Source organism: Leptonychotes weddellii, chromosome 14 (genome assembly GCF_054177405.1).
Source record: "Leptonychotes weddellii isolate Sample4059 chromosome 14, ASM5417740v2, whole genome shotgun sequence".
NCBI classification, from domain to species: Eukaryota; Metazoa; Chordata; class Mammalia; order Carnivora; family Phocidae; genus Leptonychotes; species Leptonychotes weddellii.
Genome location: NC_138382.1, coordinates 6924151 through 6941940, shown reverse-complemented (window position 1 = coordinate 6941940; position 17790 = coordinate 6924151). Strand labels below are relative to the sequence as shown.

Here is a 17790-nt window from a genome sequence, read left to right as displayed (position 1 = left end):
ATGGAGCACTGGGTGTCCCCTTTCTTCTCTTCTGTGCTCCAGCCCCCAGTGATCTAATGGCAGTGACAGCAGCCGTCTATAGGAGCCAAAACTACGAGGGAGGGGAACCCACCTCTGCATTCAGTGGCGCTGTCATTTCCAAAGGCTGAGACCATCCCCCGCTGCCTTTTTTCTTTCTTTGTCCTCTCTCTGGTTGGCCAATGTAGGCCAAGTCACGGAAGTGCATGACAGTGTGAACTTTGTGGCCAGAGACTGACAAGTGGTCCCAGGGAATTAGAAGGTACCAGGGAAATCATGGAGAGGAAGGAGCTTGGCAAAGCAACTCCATAAAGGTTTCTTTTTTTTAAATAAATTCCTGGGCTCACTGTGTTTCTGTACATGCATGAATCTGATCTTAATTTGCGTATCAGTCCTTTGAGAACTCTGCCTAGGTTCCAGACTGAGCACTGGGTGACACACACATGCAGATCCAAATAGTGCTGCCAAAGGCTTTGAAAAACTGAGCTGACATAAGAACCAGAGCTCTTGGAAGCCCACCCAGGGGCGTGGAACTTGCAGCCGGAACCTAACCAAGTTGAATGAAAACTACAACAAAAATATCAACATTCTCCCTAGGCTTTAAAAAAGACCCAGAATCTCAGAACATAATAGTCAAAATGTACAGAATACAATCCAAAATTCCTTGCCATATGAAGAATCAGGAAAATTTCAATTCCCTTGGAAAAGACAATTAACTAAACACAGCAATAACACAGACGTTAGAATTATCTGACAAAACTATGATAAAAATCTCCAATCAGCAATCATGAACACTGCAGAAACCAATGGGTAAAAGAGAAAGTCTCAGGCAAGAAACAGATGGCATAAACAAGAGTCAGGTCGAAATTCTGGAACTGAACAATACAATAACAAAAAACCCCCAAAAAACAAACAAACAAACAAAAAAAACCACACCACCTCTGATGGGCTCAAGAGCAGAATGGGGATGACAGAGGAAAGAAAGCCAGCAGCAAATCATCTTCTAGCTGGGTGACCATTTATCACTACTTTTTCATGCATTTCTCTCTCTTTTAATTAACTACTGAGGCATAACAAGCCACATCAAAATTTAGTGGCTGAACCTGGAAACAATTTATAATTTCTCTCACTTCCACGGGAGGGCTGGGCAGCTTCTCTGCTGGTCTTGCCTACATACATTCATGTTTCTGCATTCAGCTGGAGGGGTGGCTGGACTGGCGGTCCAAGATGGCCCCACGCATAGGAGTAGCAGGTGGTGCTAGCCTTTGACTGGCGTGTCTCAACTAGTTCTCTTTAAGCGAACTTTCAACCTCTAATAGGCCAGACTGGGCTTCTTCATGGTATGGTAATCTCAGCGTTCCAAGAGGGTGAGGTCTGGAGCCACAAGGCCCCTTAAGCCCTCGGCTCTGAAATCCATACAATGTTAATCTCTGTCATAGTGTTTTGGTGAAAGCATATCACAAGAACAGCACAGAGATAAAGGTAAAAAATTAGACTATCTCTTGATGAGAGAGAAGCTATTAAGACTTTGCAAATGGGTGTGGACACAGGGAGCCACGACTCTTTAGCATCATTATTTCAATGTTACACCATACCCTTCCAAGGGAATTAGTGCTACAAGTATCAAAGGCCATGGTCTACAATTGCTATGACAGTAGAAGAGACTGTGAGATTCAGAGAGGTTTAGCGCTTTGCCTAAGATCACACAGCTCGTTTGGGAGAAAACATAAAAACTAAATCCCAGGACTGCTGATTCCACTGACCAGTCCTCACGTCTCTGAGAGGGGCCACGTGGTATTTTGAACACTGGCTATTTAACAGGTGGGAGAGTAATGGGCAACACTTGTATAATGTGTTAGCAGTCATTTATCATTCAGATCCATTTGTGAAGGAAATCAGTGCAGGCACTTGTGGAGTCTAGGAAAAAAACTGAAGCGAAGAGACTCAGTAAGAGCTATTCATTATGTAGCAATAGAGGTCCTAACCCATTCAGTGCTCCAAGACCTGGCGCATTCAGTCTCTTGCGTTCCTGGCACTCAAAGCCTAATTTCTCCATTGAGGCAGAATTCACATAACGTAAAATTAACCGTTACTCATTTTACATTATAAAATTCAGTGTCATTTGGCACGTTCACTAGGTCATGAAACTGTTATCTGTATCAAATTGCAAGACATTTCTATCACCCCAAATGGAAACCCTGCACCCATGAAGCGCCACTCCCCATTTCTCCCTCCCCCTGGCCCTGGCCACCACGGGTCTGCTTCCTTTCTACGGATTTGCCTATTCGGGATGTTTCAGGTAAGTGGAATCATACGCATGAGCTTTTGTAACTTCTTTTACTTGGCACATTTTTGAGGTTCATCCATGTACCAGCACTGCATTATTTTTATGGATCAGATAAACATGAATGACACCCATAATATTCCATTGGATGGACAGACCACATTTCATTTATCCATTCATCAGTTGACGGGCATTTTGTGTTCTCTCCACTTTCTGGCTATCATGAATAGTGCTGCTATAAACATTTGTGTGCAAATAGTGGTTTGAATACCTCTTTTCAATTCTTTGGTGTATATAATCAGGAGTGGAATTGCTGGGTCATATCGTAATTCTATCAAAGCTTAATCTGGATTCTAGTTTTTGACAAGGCTTCTTAAAATGGTTTGAGATCAATAACATGCTGCCAGCATTACCTTGTCTCTAAAGTCAATGTGGTTCTGGAGGATGGCTCTGTGGTAAGTGGCTGTCCTCACAAAATCCTGCATCATGTTCTGCTGCTGGGAAATGCAGCCATAAAACTGTAAGGAAAAGAAAAGGATAGGGAGAGTCAACAACCCACAAGGCATCACCTTCATGAGCATCTGGTTCTTACAGTCACCTTGGTCAAGGTAGGCTGAGCCTAATGCGCAGGCTAGCCGAGGCTCTGAAAGATGCAGTGACCTGTCCACATTCGCCTCATTTCTAAGGTCTAGAACTATAAGTCGACTCCAGACTTCTGAAGGCTGATCCATGCAATAGATTCAGGCCTAGATACTGGCCAGAGAGGTGCCCAGGGTCCCTCCTCAAAGCAGAGGTTATAAGAGAACACAGATCAAGACTAACAGGGGTAAGAGAGAGAAAGAGGCCAGAGCCAAAAGGGAAATCCCTAATGAGTCTCCTGAGCCAGGAGAGAAAAACGGGACTTGGACAGAAATGCTGAGTGAGGGCAGGAGTCGGGCAGAAGGCAGTGGCGATGGCAATCCTGATCAGGCAAGCCAGCTGGGTGACGTGGCGCGTACAAATCCATGAACACTGGGTCACAAATATCAGCATTGTAACTGCCCCCCTTTAGTAGAGTTTGCTATGTTACGGGCACCATGCTAAATGATTCACATACATCCTCTAATCAAATTAAATCATTATAAAAATCAGACGAATTTCATTCCCCAGATGACAAAACTGAGGCTCAGAGAGATACGGCCACTTGCCCCCAAGTCCTGACAAGTTGAGAAGTGATGGTATGAGGATCCCAAGCCAGGGGCTGCTGCAGCTGCGCTCAGGGGACCGCACGGTGGGAAGCTGCAGGGCCACGCCCACTGCCTCCTCTCCGCCCACCGGCCTACCCAGGTGTGTCCACAGGAGTGTTCGCAGGCCTGCATCACCTGCAAACAACTTCTTTCCGCCTGGGGGCAACTTTCCTGACCTGGAAGTACTGCACAGCAGAAGCCTCTTCTGTCCGCTGGCTGAACACTGAGGATTCCTTTTTCTCATTCCGGCATCTTTTCAAGGTATTTGAAAATGAGCTGAGATCTGCAAGGATAAAAGGCAGACCCGTTTCTACACTGAGGGAACCACAGAACTGACCGCTGCACTTTTACACAATTCTGAGAAAATACTGGAAGATTCAAAGCGCAAGTTCATCCCCAGACACACACAGGATAAGGAATGGCAAGGTGGAAATGGGCACCGCTCTGAGATGTGACAGCCTTCCTTACACTTGTCAGCCATATTTGCATTCACCAGTGTCATGTGACACAGCATAATGGGACACGCGGAGACTGGGCTCAGGGACTTCTCCCGGTCCTGTGCTCACAGAGCTTACAGGCTTATTCTCAGTATGTGCTCTGGGGAAGGTGATTGCTGATGGTAAGGAAAAAATATATATATGTGAATACAAAATATACATACAATGAATAGATATACATATTTCTATATATATAAAAATCTCATTCTATTGTCACGACAGGGTTTTTTTTTTTTTCACATTTAGTATTCTCCAGGCGTAGAGAGAAGAAGTAAAATAACCAAAGAGATGTGAATACAAGGAAATGCTTTCTATTATTTGAGGAAAAGAAATACATAGATGACGGCTCAAAAAATCCCAGAAGTGTTATTACTTCGAGATAACACAGCATACACAGCAGTCAAGTTTTGTGACTTCTGCCTTAGAACGGTCTCTTACATCCTTGCCCAGTAGTCCTCATCACCCGTGGCCTTCTCCCTCGGCACCTCTGGTGATGTGCCCAAGTCTCTCCCTTACAGCCTGTGCTGGATTCCTGATGGCCACACACTCTCAGTTCACCATGAGCTCCAGCCCCTCATGCTTTGTTGGCCCTCGCATGCTACCTTATACACCTTCTCCTTGTGCCCTACATCCTCCATGCTTCCGCCATGTGGAAGTACTTGTGAATTCCCACATCAACTTGGCCCTGGCCTGGCTTCTTGACTTGAAACCCCCCAGCTCTTCTCTTTAAATTCACTTTTGACATCAAATTCCTATTCATCCCCCAAGATTCAGCTCAACCAGCCTTTTCTCATTGCTATGTTCTGGAACACCCAAAGGCATGGTGGGCCTCAACACTTGATCAGAATCACCTGAAAAGATTTTTTAGACTATGGATGTTGAACCCTCATCCCACACCTGTTAAGTCAATCAATCAAAAAAAAAAAAAAAAGTAAATAATTTAATCCTAGGAAATTTTAAAACTCAGAAAAGAAAGCCAGGAACAAAAAATGATTGCTAGATATAACCACTAAGAGTATTTTGGGATAAAATCTCCCAGTAATTTTTCTTCGTTGTGTTTTTATCTATCTCTACATTATTTATAATAATAGTATCATACTCTACTGTCAATACTTTTCATATAGAATCTCTCATCCACACTTAAAGCTACAAAGCCCACTAACTACAATGTCCTTTTGTTCCCGTTTCTCCTATTTGTTCTCAGAGGCAACATCAGAGCCTTAGTAGATCTTAATTTCAACAAGGTTTTTAACTATGTTCCTTCAAATTTTGGACCTGCTTATTTGCTTATCAAGTTCTACTGGGGGTCAAAAGTACCAACCCTACAGAACTATAATTTTCTATATTTGCATTTTATTCCCTTTAAATGATACCGGATAATATTTTAAAACTTTAAAATGTTTGAAAACTTTGTTAGATAAAAACTTGCAACAAACTTGGTATAAAGGGAATACACCTCAACATGGCAAAGGCCATACATGACAATCCTGCAGCTGACATCATACTCAACAGTAAAACGCTGAAAGCTTTTCCTCTAAGACCAGAAATGAGACAAGGGTGCCCACTCTCACCATTCCTATTCAACACAGTATTGGAAGTCCTACTCAGAGCAATCAGGCAATAAAAAGAAACAGAAGGCATCCAACTGGGAAAGGAAGAAGCAAAACTGTCTCTATTTGCAGACAACATATTATATATAGAAACCCCAAAGGACTCCACCAAAAAACTGTTAAAACCAACAAATTCAATAGAGTTGCAAGATACAATATCAATATACAAAAATCAGTTGTGTTTCAAAACACCAACAATGAACTACTAGAAAGAGAAATTAGGAAAGCAATCCCATTTAAAATTGCATCAAAAAGAACAAAATACTTAGGAATAAACTGAATCAAGGAGGTGATACCAGTTATCCGTATTCTAAAAACTGTAAGACATTGATGGAAAAAAATTGAGGATGAGACAAATAAGTGTAAATATATCCTGTGTTCATGGATTAGAAGAATTAATGTTGTTAAACTGCCCATATGCCCAAAGCAATCTACAGTTTTAATGCCATCCCTATCAAAATTCCAATGGCATTTTTCACAGAAAAAGAAAAACAATCCTGAAGTTTGTATGGAACTGTAAAACCCCTAACAGCCAAAGAAATCTTGAGAAAGAAGAACAAAGCTGGAGGCATCACACTTTCTGATTTCAAACTACACTGCAAAGCTGCAGTAATTAAACCAGCATGGTATTGTCCTAAAAACAGACACAAAGATTAATGGAAGAGAACAGAGAGCCTCATGCTTATATACTCAATCAATTTACAACAAAGAAGCCAAGGATATATAATGGGGAAAGGATAGTCTTTTTAATAAATGATGCTGGGAAAACTGGATATCCACATACAGAACAATGTAACTGGAACTCTATCTTACAACATATACACAATAATCAACTCAAAACGGATTAAATAGCTGAACATAAGATCTAAAGCCATAAAACTTCTAGAAGAAAACAGGGATAAACACCTCAACATTGGTCTTGGCAATGATTTTTTGAATTTGACACCAAAAGCAAAGGCAACAAAAGGAAAAATAAATAAGTGGGAATACATCAAACTAAAAAGCTTCTGCACAGAAAAGGAAACCATCAACAAAACAAAAAGGCAACTATTAAATGGGAGAAAATATTTGCAAATCACATATCTGATAAGGGGCTAATATCCAAAATATATAAAGAACTCGCACAACTCATAGCAGAAAAAAAGAATCAATCTGATTTAAAAAATAGGCTAAGGGACTGAGTAGACATTTTCCCAAAAACATAGATGGCCAACAGATAACGAAAGATGCTTCATATCACTAATCATCAGGTAAATGCAATCAAAACCACAATGAGACATCACCTCACACCTGTTGGTGTGGCTGTCATCAAAACGACAAAGGTAACACGTGTCAGTGAGGATGTGGAGAAAAGGGAATCCTCGTGCACTGTTGGGGGCGGGAATGTAAATTGGTGCAGCCCCTGTGGAAAACAGTATGGACATTCCTCAAAAAACTAAAATAGACCTGCCATATGATCTAGCAGTCCCACTTCTGGGTATATATCCAAAGGAAGTGAAATCATTATCTCAAAGAGATGTCTGCACTCCCATGTGCATTGCAACATTATTCATAATAGCTAAGACATGGAAGTAGCCTAAATCTCTGTCAACAGATAAATGGATAAAGACGTGATATAAAAATGACATCTTATATCATATCTATCTACTTCCCCCAATGAAATATTATTCAGCCATGAGACAGAAGGAAATTCTGCCATTTGGGACAACATGGATAAAACTTGTGGCATTAAATTAAATAAGACAGGGGAAGAAAAATAGAGTATGTTATCACTTGTATGTGGAATCTTCTTTTAAAAAGTCAAATTCATAGAAAGATAGAGTAGAAAACTGGTTGCCTGGAGCTGGGGGCGGGGTGGGCAGAAAAGAACAGGGAGAGGTTGGTAAAGGGATATAAATGTTCAGCTATAAGGAGTGTAAGATCTGAGGATCTAATATATAACATGGTGACTATAGCTGCTAACAATGGACTGTATAATTGAAATTTGTTGAGGGAACTGAAATGTTCTCACCAAAAAATAAAATAAAATTTCTCAGACATACTAAAACACCCCAGAAGGTATTAGATAATATTGACTCAGCTCTAGTCTCTTGGCTCCTCTCCAATTCCCTCTGAGCTTTCAGAGACCGCGGCAGTGGTGTCACCCATCTGTGAGTTCTTCGAATCCTGGGCATCTACGCTGCTTGGGCTTTCAAAGCCTACAGTAAATTCATTTGTCCAACAAATAGTCTTTTGAATATTCTCAACAGTTGCAAGTCTACATACTTTGGGGGACATCTGACTTTTTAATACAGCCAAATATAATGGGTGCCTAATTTAGTAAACAGGATGTGTGACAAGTTGAAAAGTATCGTTTTTAGTTAACAAACAAGATTATGACTATCAACTAACATGGATAGTCTTGTGTCACTCACCAATGGTCTCCAAAGGAAAACGTAAAAGAGAAGTTCTAACAGAGTTTTAGGTTACACCAGCATCCGTGCAATATATAGACAGCCTTCCAAAATAAACACTAATTGGATATACCAGCTCTACTATGTTTCTATTAAAAAATATTATATTCTTACATTATAGACACTTTAGTCACAACTCTATCGTAATCTCTTGTTTAACAAGTTTAAGACGTATTTATGGGATTTAGGAAATAAGGAGCATCCAATCCAGGAAAGTCCAGGAATCAGCAATCAGTGAACTCCTGCCTATGGTGATTTCTGTCACAATGGCTCCTAGGAGAATGTTCTCTTTGCAAGCCTCCCTTGCCTTTATTTTAATGGTTAAATAAATGTGTGCAAGTAAAGGAAATGTCTGTGTTTCCATAGGATATATAAAGATTTTTTTTTAAAAAACGCACTTTCAAAAGGAAAAGAAATTTAATTGTTGATTTCTCCCTCCCCTCAGTCTCCAGAAGAAAGGACTCTGGAGGACACTGTCTTAATCCATTCGGGCTGCTCTAACAAAGCACGATAGACCAGGTGATTTATAAACAATAGAAATCCATTCCTCACAGGTCTGGAGGCTGGAAGTCCAAGATCAAGGTGCCAGCATGGTCTGGTTCTGGTGAGAACCCTTTTCTTGGTTGCGGGCTGCTAGCTTCCGGCTATGTCCTCACATGATGGAAGGGGCAAGGGACCTCTCTGGGGTCTCTTTTATAATCATATCCCAAAGGCCCTACCTGCAAATACCACCACCTATAGGATTAGGTTTCAAAATATGAACTTTGGAGGAGACACAAACATTCCATCTATGGCAATGCTCAGTGGCGAATCCAAGATGAGACGCAGCATGAAGAAGCCACCTTCTCTTCCTTGTTCTCCAAACTAGGGGGAAGGACTTTTGATTAGAGTGAAGGAATCTTTAAATCCAGCAGGTAACTTTGCCTTTGGAGAACATTTTAGCAAAAAGTACATTTATTATTTTTTTGGATGGAAAAGCCTTTTGATCTACAGGCACCACCTGTTTAAAAGTAGCCATCCTTGGCTCCCAGAGAAAAGAAAGGCCCGCTTTAGGACATAATCAAGTCTAAATGGACGTTCACGTTGGCATATTGGCTCTTTCAGCTACTCAGGGTAGAAAAGGTGGGAAGATAGGGGTCAGAACCACTGTTGTGGAAGAAAGAGGTCCCTGTGGTGTATAGCCTGGAAGTCTGAAGCCAAGGGCAGAGTGTGTAAGGATGGGGACATGCCCTCAATGACAAATACAAGCCAAGTCCCTCCGATACAGCATGGCTTATGGGTAAAATGGGAACTCCCTTCAAAGGACACACTTGTCCACACTGTTTGGGAAGAGGCTGGCCTGGTGGAACAGGTACTGTAGACATGCTGGCCTCAACCGCCATGTTTTGTCGTTTTTCACCACAAACACAAAGATGTAGTTTTCTCTATTATACAGATACTAACCATGCTACCGCCATGATTCTAATTACTTTCCTTTGATTCTCAAGCTTGATTTCAGTTTCTTCTTAACAAGCCCTTACTTTTCCATTTTAGCATGCAACTATACTCGTGGATCAATAGACCATGGAGATGCACCATTTCCTTATCGTCATTGCTTCGAAAAGGACCAGATTGAAGGGATCTGTTTTTGTTTGCTCGCTTCTCTTAAATAGCTGCTATTTACAAGCGATACTGTCTGTAGTACTTTCCATACAGTTTATTTACCAAGATACTAACATCTTTCTCTGCAGGAAAGGGTACTACCTGCCTGACTGCATCAGCTGTTCAGGCCACATGTCCCAAAATTATACCAGAAAACACACAACTGACAGTATGATAATCATGGTGTGGATTTAAAAAAAAACAATAATATGTCAAACTCTAAACATGGTTGCAGAACTGCTTTTGGCTCTCTTGATGAATTTACATACAGCCTATTTTAATTTTCTCTAGCCCATCAGCTCAAGTTTGCCAAATTGAGCTCATTTTACTGGGCACCTAAGGAAGCAATTTCTTTTCCTGTTGTCAGGAGAAGACAGCAGTGCTGACCATTTGCCCCCATTTAATTCTCCTTCCCCTAGCTTCATGGTCTGGGTGTTTTCGCCCTTAGGATGGAAATGGCTTACAATCACTTAGGACACACTGCACTGATTCCTCCTATCTGGTCAGAGCTGGAGAAGCAGAACTGCGTATCAGGGCATCATTTGAGCAGCATGAACATGCTGCCAAGAGCTGCAATGCTGGTCTTCTCTCTGAATACAGGGGACTCTGCTGCTGAGTAAAATTCAACATAAGGATGGCCCTTTTTATGTCTCATACAAGCAGGTTTTCTTAGTAAAGTAGCAAAAGGACTTAGATATAAAGTAGACTGTTTGAGTGGTCAACAGAGCGTTATTATGAGGCACTGGATATTTCTATTGTGTACATGAGAAAACTAGAAAAAAAGACAGCTTCACCAAACTTGAAGTTAATTTCTCCCTTATAGTGTTTCTGTCTCCTTTTGGGGAAAAAAACAAAACAAAACAAACTTGTCAGCATTCCATGAAAGCAATTGCCAAATCAACCTCTCTTAAAACAAAAGGACTTATGTACTCTGAGAAACTGAATGTATTATTTGGCTTTGCTCTTCTTTCAAAGCCTTGCAATTTGCAAGCAAACCTCTAATTCATAATCCATATAACACTTACCTAACACTACTTTTGTCCTACCGAAACATTAGTACAAAGCACTGGGGAGGGCTCCTGAGGAGTATTTTGTGTACTTGTCACATCTCTAAATGTTAAGAGTCTTATCCAAAAACAACTGGGTCACACATTTTGTCAAATTTCAGAGGCAATCTTCATGCCTTAAAAACCAATTAAACGCTTACTGAGATGATCAGCACTGACCTAAACATTAGTAAAAAAGTGAGCTTCACAATTTGTGAAGAAGGTAGGTTGTAGAGGGAAGTTTGTTCGTTTGTTTGAATGTTGAGCCAAGTCCCTAATCCCTGTGGGATCCCAGTCTTCTGGCCCTGACACTCCACCCACAACAGGGAAAGCCCACGATCTAAGGACTGTGTGATTTCCAGTAAGCAGAAGGAACAGGGGTCAGTCAGCCTTGGATGGAGGGATAATTAACTGAGCCAGAGCAGGAAAAGATTCTAAAGCAAGGACATCAGTGAAAACTTTTTTTGGCAAGTGGTGGAAATTCATCTAGGTTTAACTGAAATAGAAACATTATGGCTCACAAAACTGAAAAATCAAGGATTAAAACTCTATTTTCAAGAATGGCTGTGCCTGGATACTCAAATGATATTTTTAAGACACATTCTCTCTCTCTCTCTTCCTCTATTTCTTAACTCTGTCTCTGTCTTGCTCTTTCTATCTCTGTCTCTTTCTCTCTTTCTTACTCTGTATTTCTCTGTTTTGGCTTCATGCTCAGAAGGACAAGATGACCACCAGCATCTCCACAACTACAGTGCTACCACCTCAGCAAATCCTGTCTTCCCAAAATGTTCCAACAAAAGCCCCAGACTGAGCTCCACTGAACCTCGTTAAATTAAAGACCCATTTTTGAATCAATTGTTCCAGCCAGGGGTCCACGCCAGACTTGAGTCAGCCCTATCTAAACCCAAAGGAAAATTGGGCTTCTGTGAGTAGAAGAAAGGAGAGTAAAGACAGGCCAAGCCACAGCTGACCACTGCTAAGAGAGAAGTACAAACATTAGAGACTAAGGGGGAACAGGGCAAGGAGAAGTGAGAAAATCTGTGTGCTTCAGAGGGCAAACTGGAGGGAGGTGAGCCATGGAAAACGGACATTAACCTACTTGGCTTCTGAAATCTTTGAGCTTGGGCTAGCCTCAACTCAGGCTGTGCTCCCAGCCAAGGGTGCCGTTGTGAGAGATCACTTCAGAGCAACTGAGCCAACACTTCTGGTCCTGTAACACATTGTGTCCCTGTCCCTGTAACCGTCACCAGCTTCCTGTTCCTGTGCACCCTCCCTAAGACGATCTGGCCCTGCTCAAAGCTCCTGATACTCTGTTCATACCCCTCGATCCCATATCCCACCCAGCAGAGAATGAGCATTGGATACCACATCCCACCTTAGCTAAGAAAGAGCTGCTGAACACAGGGTCACACAACCTGAACCAAGAGACTCAGAGACACCAGGATCAAGTGGCTGGGCTCTGGGGCTCTAAAGGCAGGGGCAATCCTACATCCTCACTCACCTGTCCCAGAGAAATTACTGATCCCATTTCCTTTCACACTCAAAAGAGTTCTGGTAATTGATGATTACCAGAGGGGAGGTGGGTGAGGGGGTGGGTGAAATGGATGATGGGGATTAGAATATGTTTATCATGATGAAATAAATAAAAATTTCAAAAGGATGAACTGGAAAAAAAAAGAATCCTGATTTGGATAATAAATTATTGAGTCATCACAGCTAGAAGATGCTGTAGTTTCAAGGGAGGTGTCCACGCTAGGTCAAGTGCAAGAGGAAAAGGCAGCTGAGAGAGATGATGACACAAAAAGATGCAGATGGGAGAGTCAACACAGGGAATACCTAGGTCCTCACTACAGTCCGGGGACATTCTGCTCCTCAGCCTTAAAGGCCACGAGACAGTTCCTTACAGTAACTTCTCTTTTTGAACTGATTTTTAGGTAGCCTTAACTAGAACAGAAATTCCCCCACTTTCCAACAATGTTGGTTTTTTTTTCCTCCTGATTCATTGCCAGTTCACCCAAGTTTACTAAGAGTTTTCTTGCTTTGAGTTTGGGTTAGCTTTGGGTTTTACCAACAATTTTATATAATATTTCACATTGTAGTCATAAACTGCACCATACTTTTCTCTTTGAATTCCACAAAACCACCGAGTCATGCGAAGGTCAGCAGACTTGTAGAGAAACAAAAGGTTCATTGAGGCCAGAATGCACCTTCTGGAGCATTTAACATATATTCACAGAGGCGCTGATTTTTTCTTATGTGGCAGCATGAGCCATTATTCAATGGGGTCCCATGGCCTGTGCATGCCTCCCAGCAAGCAAAGCAAGGCAGGTGGACACCAAACAAGGGTTATAAAGGTACATTTCCGATTTGAGTAGATTTACACAGTTTTTAAAATGATGTTTAGCAACTTAAATCAACATTTTTATGGTTGCTGATGCCATATTCCCTACATTCCCCAAACAACTAACTCTGGGTAAGCATTTAATATAGCCCAACATAACATGTAAAAAATTGAAACAGCAGCCTGTACTTTGAGAACATCATGTTCGGGGTATTTCATTTAGCTAAGTGAAAACATAATAGGTAGACCAAAAAAAAAAAAAAAAAAAATCCCTCTGGCTTCTCTTTATGTATTATCTGTAAATGAATGAGATAGAAACCCCCTGAACTTGGTTGAGAACATCTGCCCCTGTTACAAGGCAAAGGGAAGAAGGTACTTTGTACCTGGCAGACTTGAGACTTCAAGTCACATAAAAAGACCAGTTCAGATGACAAAGAGCGTCTTTTGGTTTTGCAATACAACTTTTAAGATCTAGCTCTCTTCCCACTCAAACATGGATTTAACAATAATACGACACAGTTGTGCTACCTTACAAGAAATTCATCTTGTGTTCATTTTTAGGGGAGAGCAAAATGCGCCTCCTATTGTTTTCTCAATGATGTGAATCTGTACTTGGCTGAAAGCACGGATATGCACGTGCCTTCTTAGCTCAATCTCTGCTGCTCTGTTTTCTCTTTCACATTTTTATAGCTGGTCCACTGGGTGCAAAATGACTGATCACAGGCTAAATCCAGCCCTCAGGCATTTTTAAATTTGGCTATCATGTGTCTTCAAAATCAGGAAAATTTCACAGGAAATGTGAGTTTCTGGCTAAAATTGTGCAGCAGGATATCCCTGGGTCTGAATCTCTCTGTGGCCACAATCAGCACAAGGGGAGTAGCTGCTGCTATCTTTTGAAGGCACATGAGATCTCCAGTTCACCACGGCTCCCACCATTCTCTTTGCAGCCAGCCCACCTCTTACACTTCCACGACCCACCTGGGCCCTGTTGGCATTTGAGTCTGGGCTCCCATATCCTCCAGGATCTGCTACAGAACTAAATGGACAACAAGTCTGCAACTTAAAATATCAACTACTCCCCTTCTATTTCTAAGCACCATGAAATCATAAAAGCTACAGAAAATGATAGTCAAACACACTTTATCATGCTATCTTTTCAACCAATTGTTAGTTTCACTTTGAGCTTATGGTAGAAGTTGTTGACCTTCTTGGCAATGACTTTATTTGGCTATTCTGGGCAGATACTCATGAGAGCAGATTCAAATTCTAAGTGTAGAGCTCTTTGATAAGCTTTCATCATGAGTCACGATCATCCCCAAACAACCCACTTTCACAGGAATATGGTGCTGCTGACTGCCCTCAGTGTGATTTAAGCTGTGAAGGTGAGTTTTTATCAGATCATCCACCTCCCCCAGCCTTTCCCTACAGTTAGAGATGATCTAGGGGACTTAGGAGTGTGACATCTATAGTTGAAGATCAGTTTCACTCAGGAAGGATGCCCACAGCATGCACTACATTATCATCACCCCCTAACAAACTGACCCAACCATCCACTTCTGTGATAAGCAACGAACGGGTTTAGCGATAGTTGAACGAATGTTCCCCTGGTTGACATCCATCTACACTTTGCTCGTATGGAATGGTACATAATACGGACCCAAAGCCAGGAGGATTAAACCCAGGAATACTGGTTATCAGTCAATGTTTTCATGGCTACAACCAGGAGGTTTTTTTGTTTTGTTTTGTTTCCATGTATGACTTACCTGAAGCTTTAACTGCACACCAGCTCTAGAATGAGTGTTGAGTTTAGAACCCTGGATACTCTCACATGAAGGATGTTCCACATATGATTACGGACCCACCTGAAAATTTTTTTTCAGATCTAAATGCCCAAAGAAGCTTTGTTTAATACAGTCTGCCCATCTGCCACTGCTCTGCCCCTTAAGGACACTGGTAATCTTGTAAATTGATAATATTTCCTCTTTTGCTTGGGTGCCAGGATGCTCAGCCAAAATCATGGGTCAGCAGTAGTATTTCTGGGTCCCATAATATGCAGATTAGTGTTTTAATTTCCTCTTGGCCTTAGTCTTCTGTGCTTTATATATTTTGCCTGATCTTGAAATTTTTGTATTTTTATGTTATTACATAAACGTTTGTGGAAACACAACTTTGCAGCGGAAGAAATTGGGAGATGGATGCATGGATGGATGATGGACAGAAAGATTCATCTACTGATTCCATCGTCACTATATGAAGATTTAACAGACTGGTGAAACCAATCTGCAACTTTCTGCCTCACTTTCCACATAATAACCCCCCCTGCTCTGAACAGCAAATACAAGGACTTTGGAAGCAACAGTGTTGGTCCCATATGCTGAAAGCAGATGGGAGCTGCACTGTCTTCACAGTAGCATCTGCCCAGGAACCAAAGTGAAGAGGAGGAGGCTGAGGGAAAGAGCAGGAGGGGAGAGAAACACAAAAGAGCAATCAGGAGTGGAGAAGAGAGATACTTCCTGCTACCAGTCTCAGCCATGGTTAAAAAGCAAGCACATATTTATGAACTGCTCCATTTGATATTTTCACATTTATGGTGTTATTTAATTCAATCCTCGCTGCCAAGAGGTATTATCTCCACTGTACAGATGAAGGAGAGATACAGACACGGTTTTCTCAGAGTCAAATTAGTGAGGCCAACGTTTATCCAATACCAGCATCTGCATTATAGAAAGTGGGAAATTCTAAAACACAGGACATTCTTAAGGGGCATGTTCTACATTGGAAGAGAAAAGGAACAAAGACAGAATTAAGATGTACTACATTGAGGTAACATAAATAATAGGGAAATGACGTCAGCTATAGTCAGAGAGACTGGCTAGACAGGGAAAAGATTTTTATTCCAAGCATCACAAAACCATGACAGCAATGGGTTCTATGGGTGTAAGTGCAGAATTTCCTTCTTTGGAGATGTTTCATTGAAAACTAGTTATCTATTATTCTATATTGGCAAAATTACACCAAATATTTATTTAAAATACTGTAGCTGATCTCTCACTATCCCTATAAACCAGGTGACTATCAATGACACAATGTATGATTTATCACAGTAAAGCAACAAGAACACCAAGTTTAGAGTGATATCAGCATCATAGCTGAATAAGACATCCCTTATTCCTACCCCCCACCCTAACCCCCAACAACAATTTGGTATCCATCCATGGACAAAAGTGTCTTTGTGGGAGCTGTGGAATTCAGCACCGTATATGAAAAGACCGAGGAGAAGTCTAACCCCGCCATGTGTCAGGTGCTAGGTACACAGATCTTGATCCCAGCTGTGGACACCATAGGGACACATGAACTAGCTCCAGCCCTTCTCAGCCATGGTCTGAGAGCCCCCAGAAAATATTATCTTAGATAATCATCCATGGATGAGAGCAATTTTGTGGACATCCAGGTTTTCAATGGATGAGTGCCAACATATGTTAGAGAAAAAAAATGCATTCAGACACGTTGGAGAGGGTAAGAGTAAAAGTCTGACTTTACCCACATCACCTCTCTTCCAAAGAAGCCCAGCTTAGGGCTGAGAGAGATCTTCTTGTCCATGATTTCTACCATGGGGAAAAGGGAGAGTATGTAAGTTCCCAGCTTCCCCAGCTGTGTGGAATGCTGCCAAAATGCTCATTTCTTTTCCACCCCATCCAGAGTACTGAATCATGAGAAGCATGAGTAGGGATGGGAAGAGACTGGGAAAGCAGCAGATAGGACTCACAGAGGGCATTTAAGGGATGAGAATCCTACTAACTGTGTATGGACTCCATCAAATAGCTCACTAACAAGCTACTGGAGATACCTTGCCCATAGATCTGCCCAGCTGGCCCACAGGCATCCCCAATGCTCTGCACACCTCCCTCATACACACCTCCCCTCTATGGCCAGCTCTTTGTGTGAGCTCCTGATGGTGGCAGTGAGAGCAAGCTTTGGCAGATGGTTAGTGAGCATGTATAGAAAGCCTAAAACTGTGGGCCTGGGAGAGACCGCCAACTTAACCTTGAGCATCATCTTTGGGGAAACAAAGAGAAACTGTCAGCATTTGGTCTGGGGCATTTCAAGATTGAAAGAAGGCATTAAGGCTTAAGAACTCTGCCACATGAGGGAGCAAGAAATATGAAGCAGGTGTATCCATAGGTCTGAGACAGTCTCAGAATCCTTAGCAGGGCTGATGGAAGGGATTTCTCTTCCAGTTAGTAAACACTGGAAGAGATGATACTACTTCAAATGTGAAGACAGCTATACAAATTTCAAGGAACATGAAAAATCAAGGCAAAGTGACATCACCAAAGGATCACAATAATCTTCTGGAAACCAATTATAAAGACTGTGATTTACCCCGTAAATAATTCAAAACAGCTGTTTTAAGGAAACTTAATGAGATATAAAAAACACAGAAAGGCAATTCAATGAAATCAGGAAAATAATACATGAACAAAATGAGAAGTTCTACAAAGAGATAGAAATCATAAAAAAGAATCATAGAAATTCTGGAGCTAAAGAATACAATGAGTAAAAAAAAAAAAAAAAAAAAAAGGCAATGGAGAATATCAACATCAAACTGGACCAAACAGAAGAAAGAATCTGTGAGATACAAGACAGAACTTTAGGGGGGCGGAGCAAGATGGC

At 41.5% G+C, this 17790-nt stretch overlaps 1 protein-coding gene across 2 annotated transcripts in view; it reads right to left on the bottom strand.

Annotated features, from left to right (window-relative positions):
- LOC102732378 (histone-arginine methyltransferase CARM1-like) overlaps positions 1-17790 on the bottom strand; it is a 218199-nt gene that overhangs the window by 102269 nt on the left and 98140 nt on the right. For both annotated transcript variants that reach the window (XM_081802795.1, XM_081802796.1), the window contains exons 3-4: positions 3705-3811; positions 2716-2820 (exon numbers count right to left, since the gene is read on the bottom strand). In XM_081802795.1, coding sequence (XP_081658921.1) covers positions 2716-2820; positions 3705-3811 — 212 coding nt within the window. The remainder of the gene's footprint in view (positions 1-2715; positions 2821-3704; positions 3812-17790) is intronic.